The sequence below is a fragment of the Globicephala melas genome, chromosome 1 (genome assembly GCF_963455315.2).
Source record: "Globicephala melas chromosome 1, mGloMel1.2, whole genome shotgun sequence".
NCBI classification, from domain to species: Eukaryota; Metazoa; Chordata; class Mammalia; order Artiodactyla; family Delphinidae; genus Globicephala; species Globicephala melas.
The window spans coordinates 175,778,147-175,800,940 of record NC_083314.1 but is presented as its reverse complement, the minus strand read 5'-3'; the positions used below and the strand labels follow the sequence as shown (position 1 = coordinate 175,800,940).

General features: G+C 37.5%; 1 protein-coding gene and 1 non-coding gene across 5 annotated transcripts in view; both read left to right on the top strand.

The window, feature by feature from the left end:
• Positions 1–22,794, top strand: part of SPEN (spen family transcriptional repressor) — a 93,929-nt gene that overhangs the window by 59,551 nt on the left and 11,584 nt on the right. For all 4 annotated transcript variants that reach the window (XM_030877423.3, XM_030877411.3, XM_060310742.1 and 1 more), the window contains 7 exons: positions 5,439–5,599; positions 7,831–8,031; positions 11,608–11,759; positions 14,823–14,948; positions 15,299–15,412; positions 16,533–16,646; positions 17,612–17,712. In XM_030877423.3, the coding sequence (XP_030733283.2) occupies positions 5,439–5,599; positions 7,831–8,031; positions 11,608–11,759; positions 14,823–14,948; positions 15,299–15,412; positions 16,533–16,646; positions 17,612–17,712 (969 nt within the window). The remainder of the gene's footprint in view (positions 1–5,438; positions 5,600–7,830; positions 8,032–11,607; positions 11,760–14,822; positions 14,949–15,298; positions 15,413–16,532; positions 16,647–17,611; positions 17,713–22,794) is intronic.
• TRNAK-UUU (transfer RNA lysine (anticodon UUU)) lies at positions 21,031–21,103 on the top strand. The gene has a single exon. It is a non-coding gene; the product is annotated as a tRNA-Lys (tRNA).

The window sequence follows — 22,794 nt, the reverse complement described above, 5'->3', positions numbered from 1 at the left end:
AGGGCTCCATCAACAGGAGCTGCGGGAAAAGCTTTTATAGAGAAAAGCAAAGCAGAAAAATTAGTTGATCAGTTATAGCTTTAGCGTTTGCCTTATTTGGAAAAGCCTCATTGGCTGTTTGTTATTGGTTGTCCTTAGGTTTGATTTCTTAGCCTTGAGGCAGTTACAGGCTTAGGTTTTAGTTTGCTTATGTAGGGTTGCTAAGGTATTAGAACCACCTCAGTCTAATGGTCTCCTTGTTTAATTAATTTAACACATTCCCCCCTCCTTTTGGCCCTCCTCTCATATGGGAGAGTTTAACCAAAAATTTGGTGATAGTGCCACTCTTGGTCACCATCAGGTTGTTGTTTTTGTCTCGTCGTGAAACTCATAGGTTATGAGTCTGGTTTGTGGAAGAATTGTTTTTGCTGTTCATCTCATTGTTTATCTTATTTCTCTGCAAGTGCAGTGAGACCATCTGATGTATTGCTGATGGCTACAGACATGAATTTAAGACCCTTGAGAGAACATAGCCCACCAGGGAGATTATAATGATGACGGTCAGTCGGATAATACCAAGAGACTGAGTATGCTCCTTAGGGCTCCCTATGAACCAAACAAGTTCTTATCAAATAAAGCAAAGAATGTACCCAAAGGGCCATCAACCTGTTTTACGTCAAGAGGCTTGTTTGTTAATTTCCTGTATTTGCTATAGTATCAGAGGATGTGATCCAGTTATAGCAGGAGGTTTTTGCTATGGCACAGACTTACGGCTTGTTTTGCCAGTAAGTAATCGAAAGCAATGCTATTATCCAAAACCACCTTAGCAAGAAATTTTAGGGACTTTTGTTGTGGAGCTATGGCCTTAGTGGTAGATTTAGAGGCAGTTGCCAGAGTTAAGGAACATTGTCTTTCTGTGCATTTACAGAGAGCAAAAGCAAGAGGCAAAAAGGCAAACGGAATAAAGGTTTCATATTGGAGACAAAGATCTTCATCCATGATATTGGGAGAGCCAAATACCTCAAGATGTTGTCTGCTTCTGGAGAGGAAGCTCCAAAGTCTATTTTATTTTATTTATTTATTTAAAAAATTTATTTATTTTTATTTTGGGCGGCACTGGGTCTTCATTGCTGCATGCAGGCTTTCTCTAGTTGTGGCGAGTGGGGGCTACTCTTTGTTGCGTTGTGCGGGCTTCTTATTGCAGTGGCTTCTCTCTTTGTAGAGCACAGGCTCTAGGCGCGTGGGCTCAGTAGTTGTGGCGCACGGGCTTAGTTGCTCCGCAGCATGTGGAATCTTCCCGGACTAGGGCTCAAACCCATGTCCCCTGTATTGGCAGGCGGATTCTTAACCACTGGGCCACCAGGGAAGTCCCTATAAACTTTTTATTGAAGTGAAGTTGATTTACAGTGTTGTGTTAGTTTCAGGTGTACAGCAAAGTGATTGAGTTATACATACATATATATCTTTTTTTTCCAAATTCTTTTCTCTTATAGGTTATTACAAAATATTGAGTATAGATCACTGTGTTATACAGTAGGTCCTCGTTGGTTATCTGTTTTATATAGTGTGTATATGTTAATCCCAAACTCCTAATTAACCCTCCACTCCCTTTCCCCTTTGGTAACCATAAGTTTGTTTTCTGTGTCTGTGGGTCTATTTCTGTTTTGTATATAAATTCATTTGTATCATATTTTTTTAGAGTCCACATATAAGTGATATCATGTATTTGTTTTTCTCTGTCTGGCTTACTTCAGTTAGTATGATAATCTCTAGGTCCATCCATGTTGCTGCAAATGGCATTATTTCATTCTTTTTTATGGCTGAGTAATATCCCATTGTATAAATATACCACATCTTCTTTATCCATTCATCTGTCATGGACATTTAGGTTGCTTTCATATCTTGGCTATTGTAAATAGTGCTTCAATGAATATTGGGGTGCGTGTATTTTTTCAAATTATGGTTTTCTCCAGATATATGCCCAGGAGTGGGATTATAGAATCATAAGGTAGCTCTCTTTTTAGTTTTTTAAGCAACCTCCACACTGTTCTCCATAGTGGCTGTACCAATCTACATTCCCACCAACAGTGTAGAAGGGTTCCTTTTTCTCTACACCCTCTTCAGCATTTATTATTTGTTGACTTTTTGATGCTGGCCATTCTGATCAGTGTGAGGTGATACCTCATTGAAGTTTTGATTTGCATTTCTCTGATAATTAGCAATGTTGGAGATACTTTCATGTGCCTCTTGTGGCCAGGTAAATTTGAAGTTCACTTTCTTAAAACTATTAGTTGATGCACCGTCATTGCCACTACTTTAGACAATTTAGATTGAAAAGCTTCTTATTAACTACTTCTGGCTTTTAAGAAACAACTAAAATACTGTATATCATAAATTTTGGTGAATTCTTGTGATTCTTCTGTTTTAACAAGATTCTGAAAATAAGGATTTTTTAAAGTTAAAATTGACACACATATTCTGGGCACTTGGATTTTCTTTCAGTTTATAGGACTAAAAAGTATTTGCGGGGGCTTCCCTGGTGGCACAGTGGTTGAGAGTCTGCCTGCCGATGCAGGGGACACGGGTTCGTGCCCCGGTCCGGGAAGATCCCACATGCCGCGGAGCGGCTGGGCCCGTGAGCCATGGCCGCTGAGCCTGCGCGTCCGGAGCCTGTGCTCCGCAACGGGAGAGGCCACAACAGTGAGAGGCCCGCGTACTGCCAAAAAAAAAAAAAAAAGTATTTGGGGGTCTAAATTTGTGCCCCTGTTTTGATTCAGGACCTTAAAATCCATAGTACATTTAATAGACTACACTGGAAATATACATTGCAGTTTTGGGTTAGCATATTAAAATGTGAACTCAAAAGTTGTATCGTTTTATCACTTCATAATTTATTTAAAAACCTTTCCTTCTTTTTAGTTATAACTTCAAATTGGTCGACAGATATTTCTGCCGGTTAAATTTTACATCTTGTTTCAAAATTGGTGTGGTAGCAGGGAATTCACCAAAAGTGTGATGACATTTATAACAAAACTAATTTCTGTCACTATTTTATACTTTAAAATCATTGCTCCCATTGATTCCTTTGCATTTTTATAATATGGACTTAAACAGAACTTGGTTGGCTCACTATTTTAGTACCCAGAAATTCTGCTCTTGCCCATATTTGTTTACTTCTTTTTTTAAAATTAAATTAAATTAATTAATTAATTAATTTGGCTGCGTTGGGTCTTCATTACTGCGCGTGGGCTTTCTCTAGTTGTGGCGAGCGGGGGCTACGTTTCATTGTGGTGTGCAGGCTTCTCATTGAGGTGGCTTCTCTTGTTGCAGAGCATGGGCTCTAGGCGCGTGGGCATCAGTAGTTGTGGTTCGCGGGCTCTAGAGTGCAGGCTCAGTAGTTGTGGCGCACGGGCTTAGTTGCTCCATGGCACGTGGAATCTTCCCAGACCAGGGATCGAGCCCGTGTCTCCTGCATTGGCAGGCGGATTCTTAACCATTGTGCCACCAGGGCAGCCCCTATTTGTTTACTTCTTTACCCACTACGGCCATTGATTCCTCTACATTTTTAAAATATGGACTTAAACAGAACTTTGTTGGCTCATTATTTTAGTACCCAGAAATTCTGCTCTTGCCCATATTTGTTTATTTCTTTACCTACTACTGCTAAGGAATTTTGGTGTATATATTATTGGTGGTATTGTAATTAAAGTGTTTTCCTTAATGGTTATTTTATGATTCCTTGGAATTAAATTGATAAGTCACATACATATTCTATACTGTAGTCATCTGGTGGCCTTATGAATAATCTTGTATTGCTTGGAGTACGTTATACATGTAGAACATTTTTTTCTTTCTGTGCTGAAAACAGAAGATAAATTAATTTTGTTAACCCTTAATTTGAGAAAGTACAATGTCCTATTCACTTAGTACTAGTAATACTACTTTTGCTTAATGATACGGAAAAAAATTTATTGATGGGAAAATTGAAACCGAGTCATTTCTAGGAGGCTTGGCAATGATGACTTGTGGTTCTACCTTGAGGCTTTTATCATAGTAGTTTGTATTTTGTAACTCAGGTATCTACTTTTGGCTCTTACTGGCATAGGTTTATTTCTTTATGTTTCAAACTGCAGAAAGCTCTGGTAACTTCATAAAGTTTTCATCTTTTGCCTTATCATGTGAGAGCTAAATAAAAATGCTATGTAAATTCTATTTTCTTATGGTATTTCTTTTTTTAAAAAGTGATAGCAAATTTGTCTCAGATCCTGGAGTTAGGCTTATTCATCTGGCTGGTTTAGAGTTTGTATTGGATGTGAGAGCTGTAGTCTGAGCGCAAATGACAAAAACTGTTGAACCTGTCCTCTACGGAGTGTGCCTGAAGTGGATTAACTGCCTGCACTCCCCGCCCCCCACCCCGAGTTATTTGCTTTTAGGATTAAGTCTTCCTCAGCAAGGAGGGGAGAGTATGAAGCAAAATTTCAGAAACCTGTAAATAGCTTTTTATTAATGTATTTGATAATGCTATAAAAGAACTTAAAACCGTAGCAGTCTTGTACATGCAGTACTGAAATAATTTAATATTTCTCACATGGTTCTTGGGCATAATAAACTTGTTCTGACCATGTTGGTAATATTTTCTCCTTGTCTTTCAACTGTGACGGTCTCTCCCTTAGAGGTTTGTATTAAACTGAAGAGAGAAATTAAATTTCATTGCCTCTCATTTCCCACATTATTCACAAAGAGCCTAAACTAACAAGACTCAAGTAACTTATATTTCTTTATTAGTCCTTCAAAAATTTAAATTACCTGGGAAATTATTTTGGATGTCTATTTTTTCCTAAAGATTAACTTACCCATGAGGCGGTGGTGGTAATAGTAGTAACAGTAATAGTAACAGAGCATTGCCACTTCATTTATGGATTGCCGTCATATTCCAAACTCTGTTAGCCTGTGTGTTATTTTTTTAAACTCTTAACCTTGTGTTATTATTTCCATTTTACAGATGTAGAAACTGAGGCTTAGCAAGAGGTTAAGTGACTTGTCCAAGGATACATGCTGTATGTCTGAGCCAAGATTTGAATCGAGATCTCTGAATCCAAAACCCATATATCCACTATTCTATTAATATTACCCTTAAGTCATTTGTGTTTACTAGTCATATTTCATTTGGAAAAAATTGTTCAGATTTTGCACAGAACGAAACATTGGTCTTTCGGTGGCATGTGGTGATAAAAGGTTGTTACTTTTACTTCCACATTCCCAGGCTGGTATTTGCTGTCTTCTGCCATCTCTGAAGGTAGAGTAATGAAATAGATGTGGAGAAGGTAGGGTGTCTAGAAATCCCAGATCTGAAATTTAGACCTTTTAATTATTGCCATTTGTTAATTTGAAGAAGTTTTATATGCGACTCATTTCCTGTTTGATTTTTTCACGTAAGTTTTTTTTCCCCCCTTCTGTAGCACTGATTCCAGCAGTAGTTCAAGTGATGACTCTCCAGCCCGATCAGTTCAATCTGCAGCAGTCCCAGCACCCACTTCCCAGTTGCTTTCATCCCTGGAAAAAGATGAGCCCCGTAAAAGTTTTGGGATCAAGGTTCAGAATCTTCCAGTACGCTCCACAGGTAGAATTTTGTTACTCTACTTTCCTCTCTGCTACTGTTGGGGCACGAGAGATTGAGCAACTTAAATTCTATACTTTGTACAGAATTTGTTTAAATAGCTCTCTTTCTTATCTGACTGTGTTGGTAATATTTTCTATTTGTCTTTCAATTTGACTCTCTCCCCCTTTTTCTTTTTGTGGTTCATTGATATTTAATGCCGTGTAATAAAAAGCAAGTGATTATAACTGTATGTAGTTTCTAGATTGTTATATATGTAAAGATTGCATGTTACTTATACTTAATTATATACACATATATAAATACACATTATTACGCATATTATATGCATATACATATACACACATAAAGACTTTATGGTGCGTGTTATGTAAAGAAAGCATGGTTCATTTTTTATTATGAATGTATTTAAAAAAATTTTTTTTTGGCTGCGTTGGGTCTTCATTGCTGTGCATGGACTTTCTCTAGTTGCGTGAGTGGGGCCTACTCTTCATTGCGGTGCGCGGGCTTCTCATTGCAGTGGCTTCTCTTGTTGTGAAGCACGGGCCCTAGGCATGTGGGCTTCAGTAGTTGTGGCTCGCAGGCTATAGAGTGCAGGCTCAGTAGTTTTGGCGCACGGGCTTAGTTGCTCCATGGCATGTAGGATCTTCCCGGACCAGGGATCAAACCCATGTCCCCTGCATTGGCAGGAGGATTCTTAACCACTGCGCTACCAGGGAAGTCCCAAAGCATGGTTCATTTTTGAATAAAAATGCTTTCTGGATTAAATATTTTGATATTAGAGAAAATTTGGTACGATGAAATTGTAGAAATACTATTTTCAGTTAGATTTATATTGGTCTGGAGTCCTGTGTGAAATAACTTGGATATAAAAAAATTATGATAGGAAATCCACTTCAAAACATTAACATTATAAATGAGGAAAGTCATGAATAATCACTTTATATAGTTAAAAGCTATACCGTTGTCTTTTATTCCTAATGTTTTTGACTGACATTTGGCCATAATATGTTTTTATTTCTATGTCAGGCATATTGAGTATGTGAACAACTGTTAGTAGATGGTCTAAACAACTGTTAGTAGATGGTCTAAACAACTGTTAGTAGATGGTCAAACCAACAAAGACCAAACTAAGCATTTCTTAGCTAAGTGCATTTTAATGATTACTTAAATTATTTATTAAAACAGCCTATAAAACCTACATACCAGGTTTATGAATAGAGATATTGAGACACAAATGTTGGTGAACTTTTGATTTAGATTACTTTGTAATTTAGGAATGGACAGGGGTTATAATTGGCTTGTCTTCTCTAGAATTTTATTTTTTATTTATTTATTTTTTTTTTGCGGTACGCGGGTCTCTCACTGCTGTGGCCTCTCCCGTTGAGGAGCACAGGCTCCGGACGCGCAGGCTCAGTGGCCGTGGCTCACGGGCCCAGCCGCTCCGCGGCATGTGGGATCTTCCCGGACGGGGGCACAAACCCGTGTCCCCTGCATCGGCAGGCGGACTCTCAACCCGTGCGCCACCAGGGAAGCCCTACAATTTTAATTTTTATAATGAAGCAAATTAACACAAGACCTCCAGATAGTATAATTCATCTGTAAAAGGCCTTAACGTTGTTTAGCATGTTACATGCCATTTCCCACACAATTTTATCATCAACATGATGCTTGGAAAACTAGAAATATGGCTTTCTTTCTAAGTCTTTAAAGTTTTATATATGCATATATATGTGTGTTTGTATAGTTTTTATCATGAAAATTTTAAACATACCCACAGTAGAAGGAGTAGCAAAAATGAACTCCCCTTATACCATACCCCAGATTAAAAAATCATCAATATTTTGCCACATTTGCTTTGTCCGCCTCCATCTTCCTTCTTTCCTGTTCTTTGTTACCTTTTTATCGTAAAGTAAATCCCTGATGTTACATCATTTCACACTTGACTTAAAAGATCTATACTTTTGTATTTATTTGTAAAATATAAGGGTATTTTCCTGTGTAAGCATGATATCATTCTTACCTAACAAATAACTAGTAATATCTTCTAACCCCCGGTTTATTTTCAGAATTGTACGGTAGTCTCTAAAATTCATTTTTAGAGTTATTTTATTTGAAAAAGTAAAGTTTTAATGCTAATTAGGTCAAAAATCAGACTAAAGATTTAGTAGCTTACACTTCGAGTTGTAACTAAATTAGAAAAATAAGCAACTTGTTTTTGTTTGGGGATTTAGATACAAGTCTCAAAGATGGCCTTTTCCATGAATTTAAGAAATTTGGAAAGGTGACTTCAGTGCAGATACATGGAACTTCAGAAGAAAGGTATGGCCTGGTATTCTTCCGGCAGCAGGAGGACCAAGAAAAAGCATTGACTGCATCAAAAGGAAAACTTTTCTTTGGCATGCAGATTGAAGTAACAGCATGGATAGGGCCAGGTAAGAGACAAGGAAGCTGAGTTTTAGTGTAATTTTTATTCCATTATATGAAAGGGCCACATGTTATCCTGAATGTGGACAGTATTCCAGCTCTGTTTATTTTATTTTATTTTTTTTTTAACAATTTAAATTTATTTATTTATTTTGGGCTGTGTTGGGTCTTCGTTTCTGTGTGAGGGCTTTCTCTAGTTGCGGCAAGCGGGGGCCACTCTTCATCGCGGTGCACGGGCCTCTCACTATCGCGGCCTCTCTTGTTGCGGAGCACAGGCTCCAGACGCACAGGCTCAGTAGTTGTGGCTCACGGGCCTAGTTGCTCCGCGGCATGTGGGATCTTCCCAGACCAGGGCTCGAACCCATGTCCTCTGCATTAGCAGGCAGATTCTCAACCACTGCACCACCAGGGAAGCCCCCAAGCTCTGTTTTTTAAAACATACCTTTGGTGTCTTCTGTTTTAAAGAGTGGTTACATTTTGTCATTCAACTTAATAAAATAGGTTGTTTTGGCTAGGAAGGGTTAAAGATTCTTCTGTTTCTGTTAGAGAGCATGCTAACTTTTAAGAGTCGTGAAAGGCAAAGTATAGTCCGTTGTTGAATCCTGCTTTCCCAAAAGGATTGAGTTGATTGAGATAAGGTGATAGTTCCGAGAATGACGACAGAATTATTCTGAATTAGAAAACAGACTATATCAATTTGAGGGACTAGTTAGACCAGTTTTCTTTCCATTATGCCCAGCACAAATTGGATCTGTTATTCTAGCTTCCATGACCTTGAAAGATAGTGGCAGAGTGGCAGGACTAAGTCTTTTGAGTGCAACCCGTTGAAAATTTCAAGGGGACATTTTATTGTTTGAACCTACCTGTAAGACCTATCTATTCTAAGGCAGGAAGTCTTGTCAGGCATGACTTGGGTCAGTGTTTTTCCTGTTTCAGAACCACCTGCAGTGCTTGTTTAGAATACAGACTCTTTGATCATACCGCAGCTTACTGGTTTAGAATTTGCATATTCAAGTTTTAAAAACCCCTGATTTACTTGTGAGTAAATCTGTAGAAGAATGAATAGAAATGTTAAAATTATGCATTCACATTAAGTGTGTGGGACAGTTGAACTTTAAGACTAAAACTTTGAGTGGAATTTATAGGGTAAACATAGCCCATTTTCTTGGAATATTCATTTTATGTGACAATTAAGAGGAAAAAAATAGAATTTCCCTGGTAAGAATGTGTCATTTGTATATTAAAACAGGCACAGTCAGGGTTGTTAGAGTGAAGGCTATAAAGTGTGCATAATTTTATGATAAAACACAGGAATTCAAAGACATACTATTTTTTCAAAGGAATTATAAGTTATGCCTTCACATTCCCTCCTCCGCAAAGTTTGAGATGTACTGCCCTAACTTGTACTGGGCTAAGAGCAACTCAGGAGTTCTTATTTAACACAATTGGAACAGGTCAGAACTGACTTTGAGGAATAATATTTAGAATGTCATATCATCTCTGTAAGTTTTTAGAGCCATATATGATTATTAACTAGTGGGGATCTAACTCAGGGGCATTATCAATAGGTGACTTTCTAATCTCCAAGTAGTGGGCTTAGCTTGAGATATTTATTGTAAAAAAAAAAAATCATTTTACCTAATTAGTTAGCACCCAGGATGTTAATTGGGGCTTTTTAACCACCTACCACTGAAGATGTTGAGAAGTTTGATTGGTTCAAGCATCGGAGAGCTGAAGGTACTTTTTCCAGATGGGACAGCATTGAAACACCAGTTTAAATGGGATATTTGAAAGCTGAGTAGGGACACTTGGTTGGAATTACGCTGTTGGATGGTTGTCATAAATGTTTTATATTGAAATGTATGGAGCTGATTGCTTCCTTAGGTCAAGGACGTCTTGGAATTAAAAAGATCCAAATCCAAGAAACCTAACTCTGTAGACAGACCTCTGGTGGCTTCTAAGATTGTGCTTTTGTACTCCTATGCACAGCATTACAATCCCCTAAACATGAAATTGCAGGATAAAACAGTCTTTTCAATGATGTGTAGGACAGTAAGACTTAAAACTGGTCATGAAGGTTGAATAGATTACATGTGGAAAAGACACTCCCTCCCTGCCCCCAACTGAATTTCTGATTTTGAAATTTTAAGTGAGCTATTTGGTAGAAATGAATTCATTACAGATTTTAATGGTTGCAAATCATGCTTTATCCTTCTGATTCTGCTTTTTTTTTTTTTTATTCTACGCCACGTGGCTTGCAGGATGTCAGTTCCCCAGCCAGGGATTGAACATGGGCCATGGCAGTGAAAGCCCAGAATCCTAACTGCTAGGCCACCAGGGAACTCCCCTGATTCTGCCTTTTGAAGTACAAACCTCAAGATGTGCCTGAATTATTTTTTTCTTTTTCTCCTTTTAAATGAAATATTCCTAAGTATGTGCCCTCTGTTAGTTACATAATTTTAAGAAGACCTAGTTGAGCTTAAAATGAGATATACCCCTGTGAAATAAGATGAAAATGTAGAGATAGGTGTATGAGTGCTGGACAGTTTCTGGGTCCACCTGACTGAAAAAGTATGTACTCTCTGATGACACAGGTAAGATTAAGCTGAGCTGCCATTATCAAACTGGAATCAGGAGTGAGATGTGTTCTGGCTGAGTTCACCCAACATCTCAGAAGTTGAGTCATTTTAATGCCGGTGTTGTCATTGACATTATCAGTAATGTTTCAGTGGCTGGCACTAAACACTTGGATTTAGTCAGGTTGATCAAATACTAACTTTTTGGGATGGGTTTGTTTTACATTAAAAAAGAGAGCGAGAACATACAGGCTGTATTATAATTACTATCAAGAAAACGTTGACTGTCCCTGCCCTAGACGAAGTTAATAAATGGAGCTTCAGAGAAAGCCTGTGATTGAATTAGACGTTGAACCAGGGCTTTTGATCATAAGAAGTAGAAACCTTAAGAGTCATTTAGTCTCTTTCTGTTTGTCATTGGGTACCATGCAACACCAAAAGAAGATATTTCATAAGCGTTACTTCAGTCAGTTTTCATACAAGTATTATTCTTGTATTTAAAAATTGCTGCATTTAGACAGTTGGGTATGGCAAACATAAAATGCTAACTGTTTTATAAAATGTTGAAATGTAAATTAAATAATGAAGCTGGACTATTTTTAGCTGAATTTTATGTTTATTTCAGATTATAGTTTTATACTGCACATTCAGAGCCTGCCACATAATTTTGGAACCTAAGATTAGGCTCAAATAATTACTATTTTTTGCTGGGGATTAAAACCTATTTCTGTATTAGTGATTATTTTTTAAAACAAATCAACTTAGATTGAAATTCAGTCTTCTTTTCTATTTTAAAGATCAGGGTGTTAACTTTCTCTTAATTTTTTGGACAAGTTTCTCTAGCCTCTGTATTCTTCTTTTGATTTGGAGCTGTTTCTGATGGTGTGTATAATTTTTCAGATTATATGAGAATTAATCCCAATATTTCAGAGATCTGATTTTTTAAAGTAGATTTTCCCATGATATATGAATATATTAAAACACTCTCTGTCCCCATCCCACTTACAGAAACAGAAAGTGAAAATGAATTTCGCCCTTTGGATGAAAGGATAGATGAATTTCACCCCAAAGCAACAAGAACTCTCTTTATTGGTAACCTTGAAAAAACCACTACTTATCATGATCTTCGCAACATCTTCCAACGCTTTGGAGAAATTGTGGTATGTTTTGTTTTGTTTTGTTTTTACAATAAAAACAGTGTTAGATCTTTGTCACAAAACATAAAGCATAGCAGAGATTATATTTGGAAAAACGATACTTAGATGGTGTAATGAATATTTTTCCCATTTGCCCTATGTGGTTTATTTTTTTTAAACATTTTTTTATTGGAGTATAATTGCTTTACAATGGTGTGTTAGTTTCTGCTTTATAACAAAGTGAATCAGTTATACATATACATATATCCCCATATCTCTTCCCTCTTGCATCTCCCGCCCTATGTGTTTTTAACTGCTGCTAAAAGATGATCTGGCAAAACCCAGCAGGGACTGCTTTATGTGTGTATGTAAAAATATGTAATTGTCTGTATTTTGTTTACATATATATTTTCCTTTCCACTTTTCTTATCTTTGTCCATCTGGTGCTGTTTTAATGCCATCTCTAGTCCTGTGGGTTGAAAGGAAAATCTGGAAGAGAAAACGTGTTTGTAAGAAAGAAGCAGCAGATTAGTGTATGATTATTTTTATCACAATGCACATCAGAAGTACCTTGGGGATTACTAGAATGTGGATAGCATTCTGGAAACTCAGTTCTATTTTGAAATTCTAATTAGAATCATTTTTCAAATTACGCAAGTAATTGTTAGATTTAGGGATAGAAAGATTTTTCTATTCCCCATGACTTAAAACTTGAGTCATATTATAGTGAAAATAGTTTGGCTGCAGCTTTGTACCCTTAGGATATACTATTTTGTTTTGTGTTTGAAAAAACAGGGAAATACTTCTGTTTTCCTAGATTTTCTCTATATTAATAACAGTGAAGAAAGTACTCTAGTATATTTGGACTTTGGAGAGTAAAAAAATGTTTTGGATAGAAACAGCTATTGTTAATCTTTTAAGGGTGTATGTGATGTCCATTTATCCATCTGTATTTATACACTAATGCTCTAAACAAAAGATTCTTAATTTTTTAAATGACATAATCTAGTCCTGTGAATAAAACATTACTTGTGCTTGTGGCTGAGCTAAACCTCATCTTGAGGGGCTTGAGGCAAGAGATTGCAGTGGTTGGTAGACGTGGAGGAAAAGAGAAGCTGCATATTTAGATGCACCAGCAAAACACTCATCTTTCTTTTTCAATTATTTCGACTTTTCTCAGTTTCGTATTTTTGTGAGGGTAGTGTATACTCTTTTTTTAATTTAAAGTCATTTATTTTATTTATTTTATTTTTGGCTGCACTGGGTCTTTGTTGCTGCATGCGGGCTTTCTCTAGTTGCGGCGAGCGGGGGCTGCTCTTCGTTGTGGTGCGCGGGCTTCTCATTGCGGTGCCTTCTCTTGTTGTGGAGCACAGGCTCTAGGCACGCAGGCTTCAGTAGCTGTGGCTTGCGGGCTCTAGAGTGCAGGCTCAGTAGTTGTGGCGCACGGGCTTAGTTGCTCCGCGGCATGTGGGATCTTTGCGGACCAGGGCTCGAACCCGTGTCCCCTGCATTGGCAGGCAGATTCTTAGCCACTGCGCCACTAGGGAAGCCCAGAGGGTAGTGTATACTCTTAATTCCAGCTCTACTGCCTACCTGGATGAGTGACTAGACGCTCAATTACCTATCTGGGCTCCAGCTTCTTCTGTCTTTATACCACGATCTGTTATTTAATTTGCTGTTTGGCATTCATGAGGCTTTGAATTGATAAAACTTTCAAACATACTTTTATTGAATGTAGCTGTTACTATAAATTTTGGAGGAGTATAAAAGTTGTATTTGGGCACATGGATACATTTTCATCATCAGGGTTGCTAAAAATGGGATGATTATTGTGTTTTAAGAGCTATGGTTATCAATAAGGTGGACATGTCAGTACTCTGTTTGAAAACTGTTATCTTACCATGTTTGCAATTGCTCATGATTGTCACTGTTTTAATGACATACAGTCTTTGAGAACATGGTCTTCTACTTACCGATAACGGATCATGCTATAGCCGGAAGCACCTATTTAGTGAATCTACCCACCAGTATTCCTTTGAAACATTTCTCTTTAAGTAGAGCTATCCTGGGTTATTACATTCTACATAATGATGAAAACAGCTTCTGTTTACCATTACTTAGAAAAATTTTGAGTGTAAATTATTGCTTTTTTTTTTTTAAAGACCCATCAAACAGCTCTTTAAATGCATTACTCATTTTGCTCTGTTTCAGGTTTTGATTATTGGCTTGTGACCCTTAAGGAGGCTTAGATAATCACAATACATAATCTGCACTATATGGCCCAGCTCATTATTGTTTAAGTACAAGTTTTGCCATCCAGGTGTCTGGTTTCTCTGGACCATTTTCCTGTGTAAGCCAGGTTTTTTCACTACCTCCTTTTAATAGGCAGGACCGGAGTGTCAGATGTGACTACAGGTTTTGAGCATTCCAAAGAGATGGGGGTATTCCTTTATAGAGTGTTTCTTTAATCCAGGGATGGTGTTCTAATGCATCTTCACGGAGTAGTTCAGGTATTTATATAATCCATTCATTCTGGTTATGAGAGATTATTACCACATTTATCATCACCAGGTTTGATTCAGTTAGATATACTGATAGAATGAGTCTTCTAATTTAGGATTGCGTATTTTAAATCACTTTTTGAAAACTTGATTTCTTTATCATTCTTACTCTTCTCAGATACTATATTTTAAATGGCTTACCCCAATAAGGATTTTAGATATTGCAGAAGAGAATTATTTCTTAGATTTTCATTAAATAGGCTGCTTTTTTTTTCTTCTCATAAATGTCTCTTAACACAGGTGTTGTGGATTTAAAATTTTGAGTTTTGAGTTGCACTGCAGTTGCTCTTCTGCAGAGAGCTTCACATGAGAAGGATTTCATGGTTTGTGACTACAAATGCTGTGTTGAATAGTTTTTTAGGCTGTTAATTTACAGTTGCATTAAGATGTATAATTGTAACTAGGAAAATGATTTGGGGGAATATGACTATTTTGAGAAATATGTAGCTCATATGGACTTGGTTTATTCTGATTTATTTTTTTATTGGCATATCACTAAGTGGTATCCATCCATTGGCTTTTTCAGGATATTGATATTAAGAAAGTAAATGGAGTTCCTCAGTATGCGTTCTTGCAATACTGTGATATTGCCAGCGTTTGTAAGGCTATTAAGAAGATGGATGGGGAATACCTTGGAAATAATCGTCTCAAGGTAAAGGAATTTACATAAGTTATTGTACTGTTAATAGTCGCTGCGTTTTTTTTTAAGATTTGGAGTTTTCTGTTCATATGTCTGATTATTTAAAATTGTAGTAGTACAGTTAGATAACCATAAAGGTGATAAACCTCTTCGCATCCTTATCCTGTTATACTGTAATCTGAGTTAATCCTCGCTTAGCCAGGCAGGATAATTTTTGTGTCAGTTTCTGTTTGATTTTAACCTGATGGTTCCCACTTGAGGTGTTGGTTTGATAAGATTCCTACAGAAGACAAGTTTTCTCAGAATTTTGTTGTTGAATAATTGGTGACTTAACTAATAGAAATTTTGCCTTTTGTATTCAGCTGGGTTTTGGAAAGAGCATGCCTACAAACTGTGTGTGGTTAGATGGGCTTTCTTCAAACGTATCGGATCAATATTTAACACGACATTTCTGCCGATATGGGCCTGTGGTGAAGGTAGGTGGGAGGTTTGGTTGTGTGGTTTAAAGTTATTTCTGACTCCCTTTTTTTGGTATTCTGTCCTTTCAGTCCCAGTTTCTAGTACTGACTTTTTCTTTTCTTTAGTAACTCATACATTAAAATTCTCTTTTCCAAAATTGGGTTTAGAAGAGCATTTGCATCTATTAGCTTATGATATGAGTATTTTGAGAAACTTCTAGAACCCGCCAAAATGATTAATTTTGGAACTAATCTGCATAATACTGTTAAATAGAATATTTCTTAGGGATTTCTGTAACTTTATCTCACATTAAGATTAGACAGCCTAATTATATAATTACTCACATTCACACTAATATGTAATTAGACTTGATTTTTTTTAAACCATGATGACTTTAAAGGGACACACAACAGAATACTCATCTAACCAATGTTTGTTATGTAACACATTCACAAACATAACAGGAACAGGGTCTCTGGGCCCCATTCCGTTATGCGAAGGTAAAGATTTTAACTTCTTGAAAGCAGATTTACACTGTGGTAGGTATGTTGCATAACTTTGACATTTCTTTAAATGTAGCTTTTGTTGTTTGAAGAAGCACATCTTAAAGACTATTAGTATAAATAAAAAATCTAAAAGCTTTAAGACAGTGCTGCTTATGACCAAAATTCATTGCAACTTACTATTTTTTTCTTATTTTTCCTTTGCTATAGTGTAGTTTTTTCTTTTTTTTTCTTTTTTTTTCTGAAGTACAGTGGATGTACAATATGAAATTTATGTTGATTCAGTACTCTTTACTTTTTCCCCCCTTTTTCAGGGGTGTTGTTTTTTTGAGCCAAAATGAGTCAGTCAACATAAAATAAAGAAATAAAGTAAAATAAAGTAAATACAGAAAAACAAAGTAAAGGCATAATATACCTCAAGCCACAATATCCATGGTTCTAAATGGTCCCTATGACATTTTGTTGTGTTTTCAGTATAACATGCATCATCGGAAAAGCCTGAAATTTTTTCTAGAATTAAAAAGTATATATATTTTTTCTTAGCAGTGTCACTGTGATTTAGAATTTTGTTGAGACTGACACTAAGTCTAGTGGATGAGCCTCTTGTTTTTTTTTGTCGTCGTTTTTTTTACAGGTGGTGTTTGACCGCTTAAAAGGCATGGCCCTGGTTCTCTACAATGAAATTGAATATGCACAAGCAGCTGTAAAAGAGACCAAGGGGAGGAAAATCGGTGGGAATAAAATTAAGGTGTGCAGAATGACTTCAAACAGAAGCAAAACAAAATCGTGTTCAGATCCCAGTCTCTTAATAATTGGCATTTTGTTGGTTTACAGGACATGCAGTATATATGGCCTCAGTTTCTAAGGGCGATATTACATTTTTTATATTTGGCTAGCTACTTAAGGGCACAGTGTCTTTTAAACCATTAGCCACAGAACCTTCCCTAAAAATCCTCTCATTCAAGGATGTGTGCTTCTCTACGCCCCAGGTACCTGATGCTCACTTGTGTGCTTTTAGTGCAGGCTGGCCCACAGTCACCTGTGGGTTTCTGCACACCCAGGAGCTCCAGGTATCAGTCCAGCTTCTTGAACGATCCTCTCTTCATCTTCTTTCCTCCTCTCCTAAAGAGTGGGTAACCACTGAAAGCACGATATTTGTCTGGTGTTTTTGTTTAGAAACTTTTGTTTATGATAGTTTGAAGGAATTTTTGCACTTAATAACTATGACAGTTAGATTGAAATCAGTCTTTTCGAAATAAGATATTGATAGATGGTGGGTATCATGCTTTAAGTGACTCTGAGTCCTGGCTGTGAGTAAAGTTCAAACGTTCTTCCATATTTTATGTTCTAACTGTGGTTCCAGCAAATTATGCACAGTAGATTACTGGATTTAGTTGGTCTGATTATTTAATTGACAACCTAGAATCATGATAGGTATGTTTCAGTTTTCCATATTGCTTTTTCCACTCCTCAGGATTGGGTTCTAGAACTTTAAATTGTAATTCTTTATCAAGATTTGTGTAGAATTTGAGAGAGATTTCAGGTTAAAAAAATACAGTTTTAGTTATGAGGACTGTTTCACTTAGATAAGTTACTTTTTCTTGAAATTTATCCAGAAGGCTATGTTGGGAAGAATTTTTCAAATTTGGTAACACTTTCCATCATTAAAATCTGAAACTTGGATTAAACACGCAGTATTCTTTTTTTTTAAAGGTGGATTTTGCAAATCGGGAAAGTCAGCTGGCATTTTATCACTGTATGGAAAAATCTGGTCAAGATATCAGAGACTTCTATGAAATGTTAGCAGAAAGAAGGTATGTATTTTAAACCTATCACCATAGCTTGAATTTTAAAATTTCTAATATGTAAAATTTAGATGGGATTAAATTTTGTTTTTTACCCCTTATTGCTACTCTCATTCCCCCCAAACTTATCCCTTTTATCCCCACATACAGAAAGAAACACATAAAAAACACATAAAGGGACTTCCCTGGTGGTCCAGTGGGTAAGAATCCGCCTTCCAACGCAGGGGACACCGGTTCGATCCCTGGTCTGGGAACTAAGATCCCACATGCCGTGGGTCAGCTAAGCCTGCGTGCCGCAACTACTGAGCCTGCATCCTCTGGAGCCTGCGTGCCACAATGAAAGATCCCGCATGCCGCAACTAAGACCTGACGCAGCTGAATAAATAAATATTTTTAAGAAACAAAACAAAAACAAACACACATAAAAACTGATTTTTATGGATCCAGTTTTCATGTAGCTCATGGGAGTTGGGGTATTTTCTCCCTGAGAATACTCATTAAAAGAGTTACTGTTTTCCAGATTATAACTATGTACAAATCATTTTGCCTTACAGTTTTAAATTAAATATAACTTGTTGAAATGCATTGTAAACTTTTTTTTTTAATTTATTTTTGGCTTTGTTGGGTCTTCATTGCTGTGCGGGCTTTCTCTAGTTGGGGCGAGCAGGGGCTACTCTTCGTTGCGGTGCACAGGCGTCTCATTGTGGTGGCTTCTCGTTGCAGAGCACAGGCTCTAGGCACATGGGCTTCAGTAGTTGTGGCACATGGGCTCAGTAGTTGTGGCTCGCGGGCTCTAGAGTGCAGGCTCAGTAGTTGTGGCACAGAGGCTTAGTTGCTCCATGGCATGTGGGATCTTCCCGGACCAGGGCTCAAACCCGTGTCCCCTGCTTTGGCAGGCGGATTCTTAACCACTGTGCCACCAGGGAAGCCCCGCATTGTAAACTATTAAATGCCCTGTGAATTTAGTAGTGACAACATCCAGGTTGTCACCACGCATGAGCTCATAGAATTAATTTAAAAAAACAGAAACTTTCAAAAGACTGTCAAGAGCTTTGTTTTAAATTCAGATCTCTTAAATTTGTGAATCAGTAAGCCAAAGCTGATAGAAATTGGTAAGTTTAGCTGTGTAAAAAGTAAACCTTGGGAATTTCTTGGCGGTCCAGTGGTTAGGACTGGGTGATTTCACTGCCGTGGGCCTGGGTTCAATCTCTGGTCAGGGAACTAAGATCCTGCAAGCCATGAGGCACAACCGAAAAAAAAGAAAAGAAAAGTATACCTTACTTCTCCTTGTTAATGTTTTCAGTCATGGGACTGTAGTATTTTTTTCTGCAGCTTGTGGGAACATTTCACAATCGTTTAAGGTCTCACAGTCTGAATCAGGCTGTCTCCGTTAGCTTAAAAATTGCCCCAGAACTGATGATTGATTCTTTTTTAGACTAAATATATTAAAACACCCTAACAGTGTCACCAGGTTCTTCAGTAGCTGATCACATTTGAAAATGGAAACTATCATCCCTATGATGAACCTGTTTGTCCAAACATGCCTCTGATTAAGTCTCCTGGAATGTTACTGCTAGGTCTCCACCCCTTCAGATGTGTGTTAGACAAAAGACCGTTTGACAAATGCCTTTAGACACTCAAGTTCAAGTATAAAAGGGCTTTATGACCAGGATGAGGCAAAATCCTGATCGTGCTCCCAGAAACCTGTTGAATGCATTCCCTTTTTACTACCTCTTCTTGCCACTTCATTTTTGTTTAAATCATAGAAGATATGTATTTCTTTTTCATTTCCTCATGGAGTATAGTGTAATGGTCATTGAATACTTGAGAGGTTTTTTAATGAAAAATGTCCCCTACAGCCAAATTTCCAAAAGGTTGAACTTCTAAGGTTTCGATGGTTTTTCACTAGTGGATTGGAATCCACATTCTAAATTTCTCTCTCTCTCCCTCTCTCTCTCCCTCTGTGTGTGTGTGTGTGTGTGTGTGTGTGTGTATGTGTGTGTGTGTGTGAGAGAGAGAGAGAGAGAGAGAGAATGAACATATGTAAGAGAACGTAGGTGTCTGTGGGGAGGGTTCTCCATCTTGGTGGCCCTCATCCCCCACCGCAGCAGTCGGAAGTCATTGTTAATACTTTAAGTGCTTATAGGAATTCGTACCTATAAGTGAGTGAAAAGTGTGTTGATGGTCTAGTGGCACTTAAGACATAAAAATTCCATTAAAATTGTCTGTGTGCACATTAAATATTTTTCAAAGAATGGTATCTTGTGAGGGCTGGATAATGTTGTGTGGGTGTTAATTTTTGTATATTATCACTTAAATTCACTCACTTTACTGATGATCTGGCTCTGGCTTTGTTCTTTGGTTCTTACCTGTGGTTATTTATCTCTGTTGAATGGAGTTTATCTCCTAAAGTGGGAAGCAGGAGGGTGTGGGACTTTACTGTGACCCAGTTTTGCCCCATTTGGTTTCAGATGGCAGTGCTTCTGGAATGCATTCCTTGCAGTAGAACTTGAGAATCTTTGCCCTTTCCATAGAGTGGAAGGAAGGTATCCCACTGAATAGTTGATGAATAAGTGGCGGGGGGGGGGGGGGGAGCTTTGCCCCTAATGACAGTTCAGGTCAGGAATGCAAATGATGATCCATTTACATAGTGCCCTGCAGTTTAAAAGTAGTATTTCTTTTATTCCCTTAAATACAGTGTCAGGGAAATAGGGCTGTGGCTCTTGTCATATATTACTTATGGTGGGAACTGAAGATCAGGTGACTTGGCTGATAAGGTCACAGGCTAGTAAGTGGTTGGGCTGGGGGTAAACCCAGGGCTCCTACCTGGTATGCATTGAGCCTTCCAGTTTACCAAAGTGATTCTCAAGACATTTATAGGGTCACATTATGCTTTAGATGAATTTCCCACTTACTTACGGTGGTTTGGATATTGTGCAGTCATGGGAACAGAGTTCTCTGAAAACCTGACATTTCAAAGTTCCTCAGAGCCCTGCCAGAGCCTTTTGTGTATAGTACCAGTGTGCAGTTGTATTGTCCCTTGCATAAGTTGAGTTCCTTGGTGGCAGGAATGCTCATTTCTTTTGGTAGAGCCCGGCAAAATATGTACAAAATCATCATCTATTAAACTGAACAGTGCAGCACTAATGTTTACACGTATATCTTTTGACTTCTGTAACTTTTTTTTTTTCATATTTTGGATATAGTTTTAGTTTGCTTATTTTAGAAAATATCTGGAAACCATTTTTAAACGTACTTTTAATGCAGGCAGCAAACTAGTGGCCATTCTAGGTGTCTTAACCACTTTATATTAGAAAGTTAGGGAATTCCCTGGTGGTCCAGTGGTTAGGACTCGGCACTTTTATTGCCAGGGGCCCAGGTTCAGCCCCTGGTCAGGGAACTAAGATCCTACAAGCAGTGCTGTGGCCAAAGGAGAAAAGAAAGCTTGTAGTGTGTTCACCTTTACATAATGAAAGTGATGCTTCCTTGGAGTTTGTATTTATGATGGTAATGAGTTAAATTAGCCTAATTTCATTCCTAGTAACATCTATTTGCAAGATGGCTGGCCAGTATTGAGGCAAAGAATCTGATTCCTGTGGAACTGTAGAAGGATCATCTTGAATCAAATCAAGTCAGATATCATAGATATGTCATAAACTATTCTCTTTGAAATGAGAAAGCTCAGTATAAATGCATATAATAATGTGTTATTGATGCTTCCAGTGTTTGAATGGTAAGTCTAGATGCTTCATTTGCTATTGAAACTGGGTTAGAACATTGCCCAGTAGCAACTTTGACATATTTTTCTAAGGTTCATTTTTTTCAACAAATGAGTACCTGCTGTGAGCCGAGAAGACAAAAGCTCATGCCTTCAGAGGTTTAAGTTCTAGGTTCGTTATGTTTCATTGAGCCGCCACTGACAGTACTATGTAGACTGAGTAAGCCATACCTGCTTGAAAGACAAAAATGGAAAGTGAACAAGAGTAAAGGAATTGGCCTCTATCACAGGTGAATTTCATTTTATACACCATACATGTTCTTGAAATTTAATCTTATTTTGAATGCACTGGGACGTGTCACTGTGGGAGAAAATCTGAGGTGAATTCTTTTACAATTAAGGAATTATCTCACACAGTTTGTAATCACCTAATTTGTTAGTTGGCAGGTTGGGGAAAAGTAACTACTGAAGGCCAAGTATGTGCCTTGTATTATGTTAGGAAAGTTTTTACAAATGTTATCTTATTTAATCTTCTTAAGATCTTTGTGAAGAAGAGCTATCATTTTGTAAGTGAGGAGACTGAGCCCAGGGAGACTGGCCCCCAGCGTGTGTGGGGATTTTTTTTTGTTTTGTTTTTTTAATATTTATTTGGCTGCGCCGGGTCTTACTTGCGGCACATGGGATCTAGTTCCCTGACCAGGGATTGAACCCGGGCCCCCTGTATTGTGAGTGCGGACTCTTAGCCACTCGACCACCAGGGAAGTCCCCAATGTGTTTTTTTAAATTGTGAATTGAGGTAGAGGTGTTACCGATATACAGGTTGCATAGGTGGGAAGATTTTAGTTAAATTGTTATCTTTTCAAACAGTACATTTGTTTCCCAAGTTGTGGTAAGAATATCTTTTGGCAGGAAAGTAATTATGAAAGACTTAGAAATGTGGGATGTGATACTGTTTAATACTAGTGCTCATCATAAGTCACGACAACCGATACCAAAAGAATAACAAGGGGCTGAAGCACTGCTGTCCAAGTCCAGTAGAAATGTAATGCAAGCTGTATATGCGGTTTTGCATTTTCTAGTAAAACTCAAGGTAAAATTAATTTTATTTAACCCAATATGTCTGAAATACTGTTTCAACATATACTCAATCTGAATAAATTATTGAAGTGTTTCTTTTTTTTGAAACTAAGTCTACCAAATCCAGTGTGTATTTTACACTCACACCTCAACTGAGACTAGCCAGATTTCAAGTTCTCAGTAGCCACATGTGGCTTGTAGGTATGGTATTGGTCAGTGCAGTTCTAATGATTAAAAAATGGAAAAGATTTTTGGAAGCAGGACTTTGTAATCTCATATGTATGATTAATGTGTAA